Genomic DNA, 18,181 nt, shown 5'->3' with positions numbered 1-18,181 from the left:
GATTAAACGTCAGGATAAACATCCAACACAGAACTAAGAGAAATGCGGCAGGATTCTGAGTGCCCGCCTCCAGTCCCTGGCTGGGAAAGCGTCTAGCCGGCCGCGCAGGCGCCCCAGGCGGCTGGCCGGGAGGACCTAAGAGGCTCCGCCCCCTGAGGTCTCCGGCGCGCCTGACCGCCTCGGCGTCCGCGCCCTCCCCCCGGACCTCCAACCGGGAGCGTCAGGCTTCTCCTTGGCCAGCTCGGGTCCTCAGCCTCGCGAGGACCCCGCCCCGCCCCCGCGCCAGCTGACTGCCTCTCGTCTCCGTCGGTGTCTCCGCCGGTGTCTCCGCGATGCCTCTCTACGAGGGCCTCGGGAGCGGCGGCGAGAAGACGGCGGTCGTCATCGACCTGGGAGAAGCCTTCACCAAGTGAGTGGCCGTGGGCGGCTGCGGGCCCCGGGAAGGGCGGTGGTCACGGCCCGGCAGCTGTCCTAGGCCCGTGGGCCGCCGGGACCGTCCCCCAGCGTTCCCGCAGACGTCCTCCCTCATAGCCCCGAGGCAAAGCCCAGTCCTCCGCGGGATTGTGTTGTCTAGGAGGACTCGTGGGTCCGGTGGGCTGAGTAGGGGCTCGACTACCTGAGAGGCCCAGGAAGCTTCGGGAACTGCCTTGTCCCCGCCTATGGTGGTCAGGGGCGATCCCTGCAGGTTGGACAGCGCTGACCCAGAAGTCAGCCCAGCTCTGGCTGGGTCAGATAGGCAAGCAGCGATCGAATCGTAAGGCTTGCTGACTCTTTCCGTCATAAAACATTTAATGGAGCCCTGTTGGTTCTGGAAATAGATTGTTCCCCAAGACTGTAGGAAACGCAGCTAGAAAGACGAGGCACATGAAGATGTGAAACCATATAGATAAGACTGGAAGTTCTTTAGGTTACCCTGAACACTTAGAACACATCTTGCACTTAAAAAAAAAAAGCATTTTGTAAATTCTAGAATAGTGGTCCTCAAAGATGCAGAAGTTTCTTTCAAAGGCAGAAATGAGAGGCACAAATACACAACCCTTAGAACGTTTGGACATTGTCATCGGGCTGTTAGAATGTTTGAGGTCTTTGGACTATCCGTCTAAGAGTCGTATTGGACTCAAGAGGAAATGCAGAATTATATCGCATATATGTATATATGAGGTGATGTTATATAAGAAATACATAACGTACCTAGGCAGAAATACATAGGCAGAAAAGAAAACTGTCAGAATTACATCATATATACACACAAATATATATGAAGTGATTTATGAAAGAAATGTTTGAATTTTTTTACACATCTGTAAGCAGTAGATATTAAGTAACTACTAAGTAAATGGCCACAGGAACATACTTAAAAATTGGTCCTTAGGAGCTATAGAGTTGGGTTAAACATAGTTGTTGATTTTTTTCTCATTCTTTGCAAGACCCTTTCATATTATTTGATTTTTTTAAAAACATTAATGTGCTAAATAATTAGAGATTACTACCCAAAAATAATTATTTTGGCTATACATTGAAGAAATAAATTACTATATAGGGCTATAATCTAAAACACATAACTTAAAACGATGTCAGGGATGGAGGACTTTGAGGAGCACTGAATGTAAATACCATGGGGATGAGAATGGAGCGAAAAGCCAGGCGGTGCTGGCTCATGCCTTTAGAGGCAGGCAGAGCTCCAAGTTCCAGGACAGCCAGGAGTAAAAAAAAAAAAAAAGAAAAGAGATCTGGGCACGAGAGAACAGAATCAAAAAATACCCAGGAGAACAAAAGGTGTGACTTAAGGGTAAATTTTCATTGTAATAATTTTTTTAAACAAAATTTGTTTTACTAACACAAGAGAAATCTGGCACTCTCATTGAGTGATGCCTGACTGTTGAAGGAAGTCCCATAGTTGTATCCAGTTTAGACAAATAAATGTCTTGTCTAAAATTTAATAGAACTAAGAAGTGGGGAGAATGAAATGAGATACTGGCTTATTTCAGTATAACAAATTTGATATACTTTGTTTCTTCCTTTAACATGGTATAAAATTATCAATAGATGTTATTATCTTTTTAGATTTTTTTCTTTGACCCTTTAAGTGCAGCAGAGGTATTTCCAGATGTTTTGTGGCCATTGTTTCTCTGGCACATATTTAGAAAGAATGTAATAAACAGAGCGTTTAATTTTCCATTTCCTTGCAGGTGTGGATTTGCGGGAGAAACTGGTCCACGATGTATAATTCCTAGTGTGATAAAAAGAGCTGGCATGTCTAAGGTATTTCTTTTTTAAACAAATCAGAAAACTATGGGCTGGCAAGATTGTTCAGTGGATAAAAGTGCAGGTAGAGCAAGCCTGGCACCTGAGGGAACTCCAGAACCATGGAAAGATAGAAAGACCCAGTTCCATCAACTTGTCACCTGACCTCCACACAAGTTCTGTGACACCATGCATGCACGCCCTGCACGTGTCTATGCGCCCCCATGCACACATAAATACTAATAATATGTGCAATTTAGAAAAAAAGCACAAGATTATTTTGTTAGTAAAAGAAATAATTTTAATTTTTTACAGCCAATCAAAGTTGTTCAGTATAATATCAATACAGAAGAATTATATTCCTACTTAAAGGAATTCATCCACATACTGTATTTCAGGTAAGTTGAAACTTTATTTTAGGGTTGATTTTTTTTTTCCCCTAACTTCAGCACTTAGATAGTTTTTCCCCCCCTAATAATGCCGTCATTATCAGGACTGAGGCTTTTTGCCCAGTGGTAGAGCACTTGATTATTAGCATGCTCCAAGTTCTGCCTTCTGTCCTGAGCACCAGTGGGGGTGGGGGTGCCTGCTGTGATTCAGAGAAGTGAAGACAACACATCAAAGAATAGCCATGGGTGTGTATTTCTAGAAATAATACAGATCATTTCTTGTACTTCTGGGAAATAAATTTATTAGACTTTTGTAGTTTTCAAGTTGATGTCTGTAGCAACTGGAGTTTGGTGAGCCCACTTTTGCAAATCTACAAAAGAAAATACCTGTTTAATGGCTAATGGTGGTGATGATAATGGCTGTAGTCCCTGTACAGTGCTTGATATACCCTAAGAACGCAGAATCATCATCTTTCTGAAGTAATAAAATGAAGATGTCTTTTTGTCATAAAACATCTTAAGATATGGTAGTACAGTTTATTCTTAAATTATGTTACTTACCAAAAAAGTACAGAACTTTATTTCCTTTTAAAAACAACACTATCATTTTTTTCAGGCATCTGTTGGTGAATCCCAGAGACCGTCGGGTTGTGGTTATCGAGTCGGTATTATGTCCTTCCCACTTCAGAGAGACACTTACTCGTGTTCTTTTCAAGTATTTTGAGGTACCTATTTTTATTTTTAATGTGTATGTATGTGTGCGTGTTTGTGTGCACATGTGTATGTGAGTATTCATAGAGGCCAAAGGTCCAGTGTTTTCCTTAATCATTTATATATCTTATTTTTTCATTTATTTTTGACATTTTTGAAGTCTTAGAAAGTCCAGGTTGACCTCAGACTTGCTACATAGCTGAGGATGACCTTGAACTTCTGATCCTCCTGCCTTGACCTGCTTTCAACAGTCTTCTAAGAACCTATAGAACAATCCATTTGCGCTCTCAACACACAGTGGCTTTTTTAGCTCCAAGTTCCAACATCCTTCCAGTTCATCACAGCAACACGCCACAGACCTGCTACCAAGCAATAGGGTTTCTATTGCTGTGATGAAACACCATGACCAAGAGCAACTTTGGGGAGGAAAGGGTTTATTTCTCTTACACTTCTAGGTTACAGTCTATCACTGAGGGAAGTCAGAGCAGGAACCTGGAGGCAGGAGCTGATTCAGAAGCCATGGAAGCATGCTACTTACTGGCTTGCTCAGCCTACTTTCTTATAGAACCCAGGACCACCAGTTCACAGTGAACTGAATCCGTGCCCCCGCATCTCCCTGTATCAAGCATGAATTTAAAAAATTGCTCCACAGACTTGCCTACAGCCTGATCTTATAGAGGCTGGGCTTCCCCTTTCCCAGATGACAATAGCCTGTGTCATGTTGACGTGAAATTAGCCAGCACATGCCTTTACCTTCAGGTGCTAGGATTACATATGGGCCTCACGTCTGTTTTTGTGCAGTGCTGGAGACTGAACTCATGACTTCATGCATGCAAAGTAGGTACTCCTACTGAGCCATGTCTTAGCCCTTTTCAAGACAGGATCTCTGATGGAGTCAGTCAGCCTGGCTGCCATGAAGTCCCTGCTCTATCTCAGCATTGGCATCACAGGCTGTCCTACTGCACCCGGCTTTATTTGTATGGCTGCTGGGGTGATCTGAGCTCAAGTCCTCTTGCTCGCACAACAACCACTTTCATGAGGAGACACCTCCCAAACTCCTTGAGATACCTATTTTTAAATGAAATTAATAAATTGTTTTTAAGTAGAAAGAAGGCAGGAGGATAACTCAGTGCTAGGGCATTTGCCTGGCATGTACACTGTTCAGAAAATAGATAAATCTTACATACTACATTTTAGCAAAATGTTTAAACCAAGTCCACATTGTATCTCATGAAGTGGGAGGTCCCAGGAATGGGGGTTATCTTTAATTTTAGTAACATTACTTGTAATCTTCATTTTATGAGAACAGGAATATGCTGTAAGTTTATTACATTTCATAGTGAGCTAGAATCTTCTTAATTTTTAAAAATCTCTATCTTGAAATTAAAGTCCTTTTCAAAGAGGGAATGGAAGATTATTTAAAATGAATAGAGTATATTAGAAATTAGAAGTAAGCTGGGCAGTGATGGTTGCCTGAAACCCCAGTATTTGGGAAGTAGAGGCAAAAGAGTAATGGTCACCTTTTGTACATAGTGAATTTGAGGCCCTGTCTCAGAGAAAAGTTAATTACATGTAAATATTTGTATATGTTTTCCCAGAATCAAAATGTACTTACTACTTAAAAACACCTTGGCAAAGATGATTGATTGTCAGTCATTTTGGTAAGACAAATCTGAAGAAACAAGTTCTCTGGCACTGCCCTTCCTGAGCAAACTCAGGAGTTTGCTGCAGTGAGAAGACAGCAGGACAGTACGGCAGATCAGCTCTAGCTGAGGGGAAAGTCTGCATTTATACTGAAGGATTTAAGTTGGGTTTACATTTGTATTCTTTTTTTTTTTTTTTACTTATTTATTATGTATATAGTGTTCTGCTTACATGTATTTCCTGTAGGGTAGAAGAGGGAACCAGATCTCATTATAGATGGTTGGGAGTTACCATGTGATTGCTGGGAATTGAACTAAGGACCTCTGGAAGAACAGTCAATGCTCTTAACCTCTGAGCCATCTTTCCAGCCCTTACATTGGTATTCTTATCTTGTATTGTATATAACAGAATACCTTCTCTATTTAAGTAAAAAGAAATTAAAAGTAATAATCTGGGGAGTAGAGAGATGGCTCAGTGGTTAAGGGTTTTGACTGTTCTTCCAGAAGACCCGGGTTTAATTCCCAGCACCCACATGGCAGTTCAAACTGTCTATAACTCCAGTTCCGGGGATTCTAGCATCCTCACACAGACATACATCAGGCAAAACACTAATGCATGTAAAATTGTTTTGAAAAAATGAAATAAGCCAGGCAGTGGTAGCGCATGCCTTTAATCCCAACACTAGGAGGCAGAGGCAGGCAGATATCTGTGAGTTCGAGGTCAGACTAGTTTACAGAGACAGTTCCAGGACAGGCTCCAAAACTACAGAGAAACCCTGTCTCAAAAAACCAATAGATATGGATGGATGGATGGATGGATGGATGGATGGATGGATGGATGGATGGATGGATGGAAAATGAAATAAAGAGCCAGGCGATGGTAGCACACGCCTTTAATCCCATCAGAAGCAGGTGGATCTCTGTGAGTTCGAGACCAGCCTGGTCTACAAAGTGAGTTTCAGGACAGCTAGAACTGTTACACAGAAAAACCCTGTCTCAAAAAAAAAAATACAACTATTATTTTATCTATCATTTATTATAAAAGACTGTCGTGTTTTGATCAAGTATCTGTATCTGTGCTATCACCAAATCTAGCAAATTCTCACTGGGAAAAGAAATTACTAGTAGTTAAATATTTTAGTTTATAGTTTTGCTTCTCAATTTATACTGCTAAGTTATGGTGAGATTTCAAAATTTTTAAAATTTATTTAGAGACAGGGTTTTTCTGTGTGGCCTTGGCTGTCCTGGAACTTGCTCTGTAGACTAGGCTGGCCTCGAACTCACGGAGATCTGCCTGCCTCTGCCTCCTGAGTGCTGGGATTAGAGGCATATGCCACCACCACTGGGCTGATTTTAAATTTTTAAAGAGTTTTTATTATTACTGTGTATATACACGTGATGATGGATGACTGTGCCTCGGTTTCAGTGTAGAGTTCAGAGATCAATTTTGGAGTCAATTCTACTTTTACATGGGTTCCAGGGATCAAACTCTAATTTCCAGGCTTGTGCCCCAAGTGATTATACCTGCTGAACCATCTTGCGAGCCCCGGGTGTTTTTAATAGTTCATAATGCAAACTTTGCAGAGAATGATAATCATTATTTGCCTAGTAGGGTGTGGTAATACATTCCTATAATCTCAGCACATGATAGGTTGGTGCAGGAGGATCAGCAGTTTAAGATTATCCTCAACTATATACGAAGTTCAAGACCCTGGGAGGGCTGTTGATGCATTAGGGGTAAGGTGCTTGCCAGTCAGCCTAACAACAGGAGTTTATTCAATCCCCAGGATCTATATGGGAGGGAGAGAATTCCCACAAGTTATCCTCTGACTTCCACATGTGTGCTGTACACACGTGCACACATACTCATGCCCACACACTCGCAGAATAAATTTTAAAGGGGGAAAAAAAGACAGCCTGAGCTACATGAGACTCTTGTCTTAAATAAGTAAGTGGAAAGAATTGTTTCCTAAAGCTGGACATAAGAGTGCATGCCTGTGATCCCAACCCTTGAGTGAGGACAGCCTGGCTGTCTCATCCTGCTCCCCAAATGGAAGGTAGAAGGGAGGGAGGCAGGCGGAGAGGTGGGGAAGCTCTTTCCAGTATTTTTATATGGATGGCAAAGGCATGTATTCCTTAGTATCATCTTCCTCTGAATGTACGTTTTCTGGGCTTTTATCTCTTTCAGTATTTTATTTCAAAAGTAGTGTTGATTAAAAATGCTTCAGAATTGTCATTTGGGAATGAAACATCCCAGTTAAATTCTGTTTATTTAACCTAGTTACTTCTGTTTATTGCGATATACTTTGATTATTAAGTAAATTCATCTTAATCAGAAAACTATTTCTTCATTTAACACCGATAATTGCTTGAACAAATGTACATCAATGGCGTGTGCCTGTGACGTCCTTAAACACTGCTTATGCCCTGGTCTCACTGCCGTGCTGTTGTTTTCCAGGTTCCGTCTGTCTTACTTGCTCCAAGTCATCTGATGGCTCTCCTGACACTTGGGATTAATTCTGCCATGGTCCTGGATTGTGGATACAGGGAAAGCCTGGTGTTGCCTGTATCTTTTTATCAATTGTCCCATGTTAAGGGTTTTTATTTTTTTTACTCATTTTAACTAAAGTAATTGGGCTTATAAAAATAATTTTTGTTATTAAACTATTTTGGATTACTGTATACAATATGAGTTATCATGTGGTAAAGTTCGTATATATAAAAATTCGACTTTATATAGAAGTTATCATTATAATTCAGTCCTACCTAGTTTATGCTCCAGAAGCAGGTCTGGTCAATATTATGTTCAGTTTTTAAGATGAATTATAAGTTAATGAGGATAATTAAATTCTAAGAAAGGAAGTCATATAAAGAATAATTGGACAAATTAAAATGAGAAAGTAAAACTAAGAAAAGAATTTTAGATGGTAGAATGAAATTGGCCTTCATTATAGAGAAAAAGATCATTTTTTCCTGTCTGTGGAAGCTGTCAGAATAGTATACCATTGGGTTTATGAGCTGGGCAGGTAAGGACACATCTAGGCAGTGCTTCTTCCTTACGGGATACCACTCAAGTAGATTACACTCTTGGCCTCAGTTTCCTTATCTGTAAAATCCTGCTGCTGTTTCATCTCAGGGAAAGGTCTTTTAATGTAGGACCTGACGTGTAGTTTATCTCATCCCGTGAGGGACAGCTAATAATTCAGGCAGTCAGAGTATTACTACTAGTTTATTCCTTTCGATAGAAACACTTAAAATATAGATAGCATTATGACTTGTCACAGTGAATGTTGCTGCGTTGAAAGTGTAGTTGAAGTACATGAACATAAGTCTAGCAGTTTTAAGAGCTAGGTTTATCTGAGAAGAAATGTTTACAGGAGGGAAATAATCATTTACTCCTGAAGAACTAAGCTAGGCAGTAGCTTCTCAACTATGAAGTACTTTGTGTTTAATTCTCAAAATAATCCTGCCACACAAGTACTGTTCTTTTCATCTAAGTGAGAAAATGAAAAGTTAGGCAAGTTTATATAAGCATGTGACTAGGCTTTAAACCTGGGTTTGTGTCCCAAACTGACATTCTCATCAATACTCTTTCTCCTTTTTATAAGTATTGTACTTATGGAATGTTAACCTAAACGGTATATGAAGTAGGGTAATAATGTGGAGTAGGTCCTGAGCACTTTCTCTCGGTTCAGCTAGTAGAAATACAGGTGGGTCACATACAGAATTAAATATGTCTAAGAAATTCATATAAATTACAGTAGTAAGGTTAATAGCATACTTTATATTACAGTATATTGAAAATATTTCTCTGTGTAATCATATAAAAATAATCCAAGTGTTTTTTTTTCTTTATTAAACTTTTGTAAGTTTGCCTTGTAACTTAGGCTCTTAAAGGTGTAAAGTTCTGAACAGCATTCAACAGGCCTATACTGCTGGTGGCTACCGTGTTGGATGCCTCTGCCCTAGTGAATGAGTTGTGATTATGTGTGTGTATGTGCCCATTTACGTCTGTTTTTTCTGGTGGACACTGTGTAAAAGACTTGCTCTTAACTTTTCTGTAACCTTTTAAAACAAGGTGTAAGAATTTACCACCAAGGTTGATTAGAGCAGTATGGTAGAGGGTGATATATGTATCAGGGAAGTGTTGTATCTGCTCAGATGGTGATGGCCTTGACTCCACTCTAGATATATGAAGGCATCCCAGTGCTGAACTGCTGGGGAGCGCTCCCCTTAGGAGGAAAAGCCCTTCACAAGTAAGTTTCTTGTATGTTTTCTTACCAATGCCACAAAAGCCAGTACTTGGAATCTGATTTATTTGTTTGTTTGTTTGTTTGTTTTTCAAGACAGGGTTTCTCTGTAGCTTTCTTTTTGGAGCCTGTCCTGGAACAAATTCTGTAGATCAGGCTAGACTCTATCGAACTCACAGAGATCCACCTGTCACTGCCTCCCAAGTGCTGGGATTAAAGGTGTGCACCACCATCAGCCGGCTGAAATTTGATTTTTAATTTGTTCTATTCTCTTTTAGCTTTGAATTCTTTCATCAGATTTTTTTGAGATTATTAATATAATTACAAATTTTCACCCTTCCCCTTCCTCCTTCCAAGCCCATCCATCTACTTTCCCCTCCTTTAAAGTCATGACCTCTTTTTTCACTAATTATTACGTGTGTGTGTGTGTGTACATATATATATATATATATATCCCTAAATACAACTTTTTGAGTCCATATCATGTTACCTGTGTATATGTTTTCAGGGCTGACCACTTGGCATTAGACAGCCAGTTGGTGTGCTCTTCCCTGGGGACGACCACCTCTCCCACTCCGGCTTTCCTCAGTTGCCTATGGTTCTTTGTATAAGTTTGTGACCTTAAGGGCTTTTCTTTGTCCTCTTAGGCATGCCCAGCGATAGTGTCTTTATTCAGCTCATATTTGACTTATGGATGTAGCTTCTGATATTACTAGGAGACAGACTCTCCCTACAAACTCCCTGGTCCTCTTTCCCTTTGTGATCTCGATACCCCTCTTCTGCAGTGTTCCCTAAGCCTGGAGTGCAGGGTGTCCTGACTCCACAGCTCTACATTTTGATCGGTTGTAGTTTTCTGTAGTGGTCTTCATCTCTTGCAAAGAGAAGTTTCCTTATGAGACAGACAGAATATTATACACATAATAAATAAATAAATAAATAAATAAATAAATAAATAAATAAATATTTTTTTAAAAAAAGATTTAGAGTCAAGAGCCTCCTATGAGAGACAACATGTTACATTGTTTTTCCAGTTCTGGGTTATCTCACTCAATATGATCTTTTCTAGTTCCATCCATTTACCTGCAATGTTCATGATTTCATTTTTCTTTAGAGCTGAATAGTACTCAGTGTATTTTCTTTACATAAACACTTACATGCTATGTAAAGTGTGTAAGTGCCACATTTTCATTATCCATTTGTTGGTTAAAGTACATTTCAGTTGTTTCCACCTCCTCCCCACCCCCCAAGACAAGGTTTCTCTGTGTGGCAGTCCTGGCCGCCTGGAATTTGCTTCACAGACCAGGCTGACCTTGAACTCACAAAGATCCGCCTGCCTCTGCTACCCAAGTGCTGGGATTAAAGACTTGCGCCACCATACCTGGTTTATTTCCATTTCCTGGCTTGTGAATAGAGCTGCAGCGAACGTGGCTGAGCATGTATCTGTGGAGTAGGATGTCAAGTCCTTTTGGCGTATGCCAAGAAGTGGTATAGCTTGGTCATATGGTAGATTTATTTTTAGCTTTTTGAGAACTCTCCACACTGGTTTCTAGAGTAGCTGTACAATTTGCAATCCCAGCAGCAATGAAAGAGGGTTCCCTTTCCTCTGCATCCCTTCCCCCATTTCATATTGGTTCTTTCATTGATCTTTGCCATTATGACTGCAGTAAGACAAAATCTCAAAATTATTTTCCTTTGCATTTTCTGATTGTTAGGGATGGTGAACATTTTTTGAGATATTTCTCAGTCATTTCCCTTCTTTTGAGAACTCTGTTCAGGTCCCAAGACCATTATTTGAATGGGTCATTCAAATACCTATTAGGTGAAGTTATTAAATAAGAAAAGATTACCAGTTGCGGTATTTTAATTTCAATAACTTTTTCAAATTTCAGGGAGTTGGAAACTCAACTGCTGGAACAATGTACTGTTGACACTGGCGCTGCTAAAGGACAGAGCCTTCCCTCAGTGATGGGTAACACGCCTTTTAAGAGTGGTCTGTGCTCTTCGTGCTTTTACCTTGTCTTTTAACCTCTGCCCATTGCTCACTAGCCTTGTGTTCCCACACCTCTTGACCTTGCTCCACTGATGTCATTGTTGCGCTTAGTTGGTCCAGCGGTGTGTCAATCATCTTTTCTAGATCTCACGGTATGTTTCAAGCCATCTTTCCTCCTGAGCTCCCCTCTCTTTATTTCTGGTATTCTTCCTTCTGTAATTCTGCACTTATTTTCTTTATTAGTGATTCTAAGAGGGATTTAGGTGTTTTGTTTTGTTTTGTTTTGAAAGTCTCTATCCTCTCTTCTGACTAGTCACCCAGCATGCTGTCTATTCTCAGGTGGAGCCTGGGTCTGATCTTTCTGAACTTGTCACTCAGATTTCCACAAGATTGTTAGATATATAAACTGTGCACATCTTAAGCCTCAGAACTGGTACTCCCAGAAGTAAATACAGCATCTCTTCTTTTGTAATTTTTCAATTATTATTATTAGCTAAAGGTAATATCTTAGTGAAGAGGGGAAATGATAAAATTATATTTTAATTTTTTAAAAAAATGTAATAACATCTTCCAGGACAGCCAGGGGTGCACAGAGAAACCCTGACTCAAAAACACAAGTTCAAGTAGCAATGACATCACCATCTCTATTTCTCCTTCTAGAAAGCGGAGAGTTAGCATTCCAGCTCCTCTGCAGGAAAGTCTTCCTGATTTCACTTGTTTTCCAACGGCACAGGCCTGCTCTGGTGAAGCAGAGCCACTGTGACTTAGCTTTCACTATCTCCTGCTTGTTCGCTTGTGGGCCTGTGCGTCACAGGTTTGACTTACTTCATACTGTTGTCAGAGATAACTTTCCCTAGACTGGGAAGAAGTTTTTTGGTGCCTGTGGATTAACCCACGTTTCATATCTGCTACACATTTTCCGGTAACGTCACTCCATCCTCCCTCCTAGCTTAACTCTAGCTCCTTCACTACTAGTCATCCCGTCAACCAAGAGCACTTGTTTGCACAACCCTGTCTTCATCTTAGCGTTTTACCTGAGAACTGCCGCCCACCCCACCCCACCCCACTGCTGATACCATACCCCTCAGAATCCTAATCATTAGTGCATTTCTGACATTGAGACGTCAGAACTGCCATTGTTTCCTGAATCACTCACAGAGGACAACCAGAGATGTAAACCAGTCGAAAGCATTCTCCCTGAATTCCTTAGATGAATTCCTTAGATGAAAATCTCTGGTATACTGGAGATCCTCAAATGAATTTCAGGTTATTATCTTTCATTTAGTATTTAGAACCTACTTTTAAAAGAATGATAATTTCAGCACTCTGGAAACCAGGTAGATTAGGGCTAACCTGGGTCACATAGCAAGACTCTGTCCCCAGAAATGAGAATTTAAGTGCCCTGATTTGGAAAGTATGTAATAGAAAATTATATACCAAACATGTTGTTTTTTGTTCTACTAAAATGACTGAAATTAAGTGGAATTTTACAGAGCCAGTGAATGGCTGTCATTTCCATTCTTTACTTGGAAAGTGTAAACAGTTATTTGCCAAGATTATCTCCTCTTTTTAGAGTAGCTTATAAATCTAATCAAGTTAAACCCCTTTTCACTCCTTCTTTACAATGACCAACAGAAAACTGCTTCTTCCCCACCATTGGTTGGAAGTTTTGAATAGTCCTAGAAAGAGGGCTGAGCTGTAAAATGCCATGGCGTCAGCCTTTATTCTCGGGTTGTTGATTCTTACAATACAGTTCCTTCTTTCTTGCTTGTTTATACCCAGCATTAAATCTTGCAAAATCTCTTTACCATCTTGAGAAGTAAATTTTAACAGTTTTTTGGCTTGTTCTTTTCTTTGAGGTGAGGCCTCATGTAGTCTAAGTTGTAAATTCACCATCGGGCTAAAGTTGTTCTTCACTCCCCTGCTCCAGCCACTAATGCCTGTGTGCTGGGGTACAGATAGATGTATGGCACACCTGGATAAGTAGGAATTTTCAACACTAAAAGCATTTTGAATACCTTTAATATATATATATATATATATATATATATTTATAAACATATATATATGTTTATAAACTTATAAACTATAATTACCATGATATGAAACACAAAAGTAAGAAATTGAAAAGAACAAGATAATTAGAAGTAAAAAGGGTGGTGGCACACACCTCTAATCCCAGCACTCGGGAGGCAGAGGTAGACAGATCTCTACAGGAGCTATATTTCAGGACAGGCTCCATAGCTATAGAGTCTTCCTGTTTCAAAAAAACAAACTAAAAAAGATAATTAGAAGAAATTCTAAATCTAAAGTTACACTTTGGTGGGTTGGTGTAGGTTGCAGGAGTTAAACCCAATGCATTGTCTTGGGGTTCTATCACTGAGTTATACCCTGGCCTCTACAGCCATACTTGAAGTTTTGATTGTGAGCTGTAGCCTTTAGCAGCTGAGCTCTCTCTCGCCAGCCCACTGAAGTCATACTTAATACATGTTTTACTCTTTTCCAAGGACAGTGTGATTAAATATGCCACTTTTAAAGTTATGGGTTAATACTTTGAGATTGTGGGTTTAGATTAATTATATTTTACCCAAGACAAGATGTAGGAATTAGTGTTATACTTGCTCATTTATCATGATCCATTTCTTTATCAAAAGCTCCTTTGTTTTTAGATACCAATCAAAATATTTTTGAGAATTGGTTTAGAAAACATTATTTTATTATATATTATTTTGAGATAGGGTCTTACTATGTAGCCTTGACTAGCCTGGAGCTCACTGTGCAGAGCAGGCTGCCCTTCTACTTAATATCGATCTGACTACCTATGTCTCTTAAGTGCTAGGATTAAAGGTGTGAGACACTACACGTGGCTGGTTTAGAAGATTTTAAATTTAGGTTAGAAAATGGTATTTCTGTTTCTGCCTCAGAAATCTGACAAATAATCTGTAGCAAATCCCAAAGGTTACTTCTGAACTTTTTGTGTATGTGTTTTACTTGCTTGTTTCTGAGACTAAATCTTGGTATATAGTCTTAGTATGTAACCCAGGCTGGCCTTGAACTTGCAACAGTCCTCCTGCCTTAGCTTCCCAAGCCACCTTGCCTAGCCTTTTCCTCTTCTTTTTAAATGCCCTCTTTAGAAGGGATTGGGAAAGAGCAGAGGGTGCTAGGGGAGTAGTGTGATTCAACTGTTATATTCATGTGTGGAGATAGACTTCCTTATGAATCCCATCATTATGTACAGTTAACGTATGCCAAGGAAAAAATAACCAAATGTACCCTTTACTTGGAAGTAAAGATTAAAAGATGGTATGTACTTCTTTTTAAAAATATGTGCTGGGGTCGGTTAACAGCAAGATAGCTTGGGATAAAAGCACTTGCTGACTTGAATTTACTTTTGGGAACTGTTGAAGGGAGCTGCGGGCTGTGTTCCTGCCACCCAGCTCCCGGCCGCCTGGCTAGCTTATGCCCCAAAATAACGACACACAAACTATATTCATTTAAACACTGCCTGTGCCGGGCGGTGGTGGCGCACGCCTTTAATCCCAGCACTTGGGAGGCAGAGGCAGGCGGATCTCTGTGAGTTCGAGACCAGCCTGGTCTACAAGAGCTAGTTCCAGGACAGGCTCCAAAACCACAGAGAAACCCTGTCTCTTAAAACCAAAAATAAATAAATAAATAAACACTGCCTGGCCCATTTCTATTAATGTGTGTAGCACCGAGGTGCGCTTACCAGGAAGATTCTAGCCTACGTCCATCCTGGGTCTGGGTCAGAGCTTCATCGTGTCTGCTTCTGAGAGGAGCTGCATGATTTGATTTTTGAGCTCACTTCCTCTTCCTCCCAGCATTCTGTTCTGTTTACTCCACCTATCTAAATTCTGCCCTATCAGATGGGCCAAGGCAGTTTATTAGCCAATGACCTTCCTCCATCAGGGAACCTTCATGGTAAAAGGAAAAAAATGACTCCTACAAGTTGTCTTCTCACAGCCACATGTGTGCCATGGCACATGCTATCCTCCCCGCATATGTGCTGGTTTGTAATGTTGCTGCAGCTCTTGCCATATGAAAGATGTAGACTTAGAACTTAACTTTTTTGTAAGATTGTGATAACTACTCATCTGCTTGCCCTATACTTTTCTTATGATGGAAAAGATTTCCTTAGTCTTTTCTGCTATATAAGTATCTTTGGAGTGCTGGTGTTGGCCCCACAGTCTCATGGATCTCGTGTGTGCCCTGTGCTGCTGAGCCCCGCTGACCCTGTTGTGAGATGCACAAGCTCATGGCTCCATCGCCCTGTTACACTCATGGTCTGCCTCTCTGCTGTCTGCACGTGGAGTGATGAGACTTCCTCCCTAAGAGCAAAGTTGCTTTTGGTGTTAGTCTTTTAAAATGATTATTTATTTTTCCATTTTACTTAAATGAAAAATAGGGAAATGGATAGAATTTAATACGATTTTAAAAAAAAAAAGTATTTAAGTTCTTTAATTCTTAATAAAATTCTTTTCAGGTTCAGTTCCAGAAAGTGTCTTAGAGGATATTAAAGGTAAGCAGAGTTTTTCTATCAATGTGTGGATCCTTGGCATGAGCTCAGGTTGTCAGGCTTGACAGGAAGTGCCCTAACCTGAGCCATCTATCTTTCTGACCTGACGTTCCCATTTTTGACCTTTTCATTCTTTAGTGTTAGTTTGAAGGGCACGGGTTTCTAAAAATACAGGTTAGAAAATATATTTAAAATGAAATAGATGTGGCATGTGCCCAAAATCTCAGCACCTGGGACAAATACAGACATACATAGCAAGTTCCACACCAGCTAGGGCTATATCTAATGAGACCCTGTCTAGACAAACAAAACAAAACAAACAAAAAACAGCCATGTTGCTGAATAATGTTCAACAATAGGAATTTATCTTTTTTTTTTTAAAGATTTATTTATTTTAGTTATCTGAATGTTTTACCTGCATGTATGCATGTACCACATGAGTACTTGTTGCCTGTGGGGTCAGAAGGCATCAGATTCCCTGGAAGTGGAGCTAGGATAGTAATGAACTGACCCTGGTTCTCTGGAAGAGCAAGTGCTGTTGACTGCTGAGTCATTGTCTCCAGCCCCTAGCAGAATCTATCTTCAAATGACTAGTAAACACATTACATAGTTGTGTGTTTGCAATGTTTTATCAATAATTTGGCTAAGGTCTTTAGATTTCTTTCATTCAGCCCCACTTTTCCTCAGATTGTAAGTTTTACTCCAGTGTCGAAGGGCCTTATTAAAGGTATTTGCAGAAAAAAATTCTTTAGTGTTCAAAATGCAGAAATGGATAGAGTAGCAGGTAGGAAGTGCTGCTGGGTGTCCATGAAGGAAATAGTCTCTGAAGAATCCCAAGCTGAGAACCAAGTGCAGTTTTGTGTCTTCACTAAGATCCCCCCCCCCCCCGAGATAGGGTTTCTCCTTAGCTTTTTGGTTCCTGTCCTGGAACTAGCTCTTCTAGACCAGGCTGGCCTCGAACTCACAGAGATCTGCCTGCCTCTGCCTCCCGAGTGTTCACTAAGATTTTTTTTAAAGGAACAAAAGAGAAAACTGAAACTAGCAAACCTGAGCACACAGCTGTTGAATTGGGAGAGCTATCTTTCCTGCTGGTGCAGTTTATTGTATTTTTACCTTCTCCAAGGGCGGTAATAAATGGCAGGACAGCTTCTGCAAAGGTATTTTTAGAAGGTAGCTTTGTAGGCAACACTCCCTTAGAGAAAGAACCCTGTGTCCTGCTCTTGGGTGTGTCTGTCTTTCTTCCTGGGCTTCTCTAATTCTCTGCCTCCCGCATCCTCTCTATCTCCCTGACCCCTCTTGTTTTTCTCTTAAACTTCATGCTTAAACCTGTATTGAAATATCTCTAGTAAAACCTCAGCTGTGGTTAAGAGATTCTGAGTTCAATTCCCAGCAACCACATGGTGGCTCACAACCATCTGTAATGAGATCTGGCACCCTCTTCTGGCGTGTGGGCATACATGGAGGCAGAATATTGTATACATAAGAAATAAATAAATAAATCTTTAAAATAAAATAAATAAGCCGGGCGGTGGTGGCGCACGCCTTTAATCCCAGTACTCGGGAGGCAGAGGCAGGCGGATCTCTGTGAGTTCGAGACCAGCCTGGTCTACAAGAGCTAGTTCCAGAACAGGCTCCAAAACCACAGAGAAACCCTGTCTTGAAAAACCAAAAAATAAATAACTAAGTAAATAAAGCAATGAAATAATGTGGTTTTACAGAAGACAAATACTTAATTGTATGTTCATGTGAATAGAATTGTTCTAAGGTATAAGCCCCCTATTCGTTTAACAACAAGCAGTACAAAGGCTCCATTTCCTCCTTTCTCCAGTGCGCACGTGCTTTGTAAGTGATCTGAAGCGCGGACTACAAATCCAAGCAGCAAAGTTTAATATTGATGGGAACACTGAGGTAAGCTTAGAAATTACATCTTTCTGAAAGCTACTTATGTGTTTGCTTATAATTACACTTTTTTTTCTAACATTTCAGCGTCCCTCTCCACCCCCAAATGTTGACTACCCATTGGATGGAGAGAAGATTCTACATGTGCTGGGATCAATCAGGTTAGACAGTGATTAGTGTGAGCCAAACAATGTGTTAAATTTTGACTCTGAACAATATTTGTGTAAGCCATCAGGTGAGTATTGCTAGGTTAATGGTAAGATGTTCCTCATGATGCTTCATTTTTTTGCAACTATTTAGCTTTTTAAGGTTTTAAAAATGATCTTTCCTGTTTCTCAGAATAATTCAGAATTATTTTAATGAAACTAACAGTGTTTTGAAAAGCAGAAGAACCGGGCGATGGTGGCACACACCTTTAATCCCAGTACTCGGGAGGCAGAGGCAGGCGGATCTCTGTGAGTTCGAGACCAGCCTGGTCTACAGAGCTAGTTCCAGAACAGGCTCCAAAGCCACAGAGAAAC

General features: G+C 40.4%; 1 protein-coding gene across 2 annotated transcripts in view; it reads left to right on the top strand.

Annotated features, from left to right (window-relative positions):
- Positions 1-265: 265 nt before the first annotated feature.
- The window catches only part of Actr10 (actin related protein 10 homolog), a 27,190-nt gene continuing 9,274 nt past the window's right edge, over positions 266-18,181 (top strand). The window contains exons 1-10 of one of the 2 annotated variants that reach the window (XM_026779350.1): positions 266-409; positions 2,190-2,262; positions 2,560-2,642; positions 3,250-3,358; positions 7,446-7,553; positions 9,176-9,243; positions 11,127-11,227; positions 15,729-15,764; positions 17,590-17,669; positions 17,748-17,821. In XM_026779350.1, coding sequence (XP_026635151.1) covers positions 333-409; positions 2,190-2,262; positions 2,560-2,642; positions 3,250-3,358; positions 7,446-7,553; positions 9,176-9,243; positions 11,127-11,227; positions 15,729-15,764; positions 17,590-17,669; positions 17,748-17,821 — 809 coding nt within the window. In that variant the 5' untranslated portion in view covers positions 266-332. The remainder of the gene's footprint in view (positions 410-2,189; positions 2,263-2,559; positions 2,643-3,249; positions 3,359-7,445; positions 7,554-9,175; positions 9,244-11,126; positions 11,228-15,728; positions 15,765-17,589; positions 17,670-17,747; positions 17,822-18,181) is intronic. The other variant, XM_005343192.3, reaches the window with a different exon arrangement.

This window comes from Microtus ochrogaster, chromosome 1, assembly GCF_000317375.1.
Source record: "Microtus ochrogaster isolate Prairie Vole_2 chromosome 1, MicOch1.0, whole genome shotgun sequence".
Taxonomy (NCBI): domain Eukaryota; kingdom Metazoa; phylum Chordata; class Mammalia; order Rodentia; family Cricetidae; genus Microtus; species Microtus ochrogaster.
The sequence above is the reverse complement of the archived record's forward strand: the minus strand, read 5'-3'. Positions and strand labels throughout refer to the sequence as shown.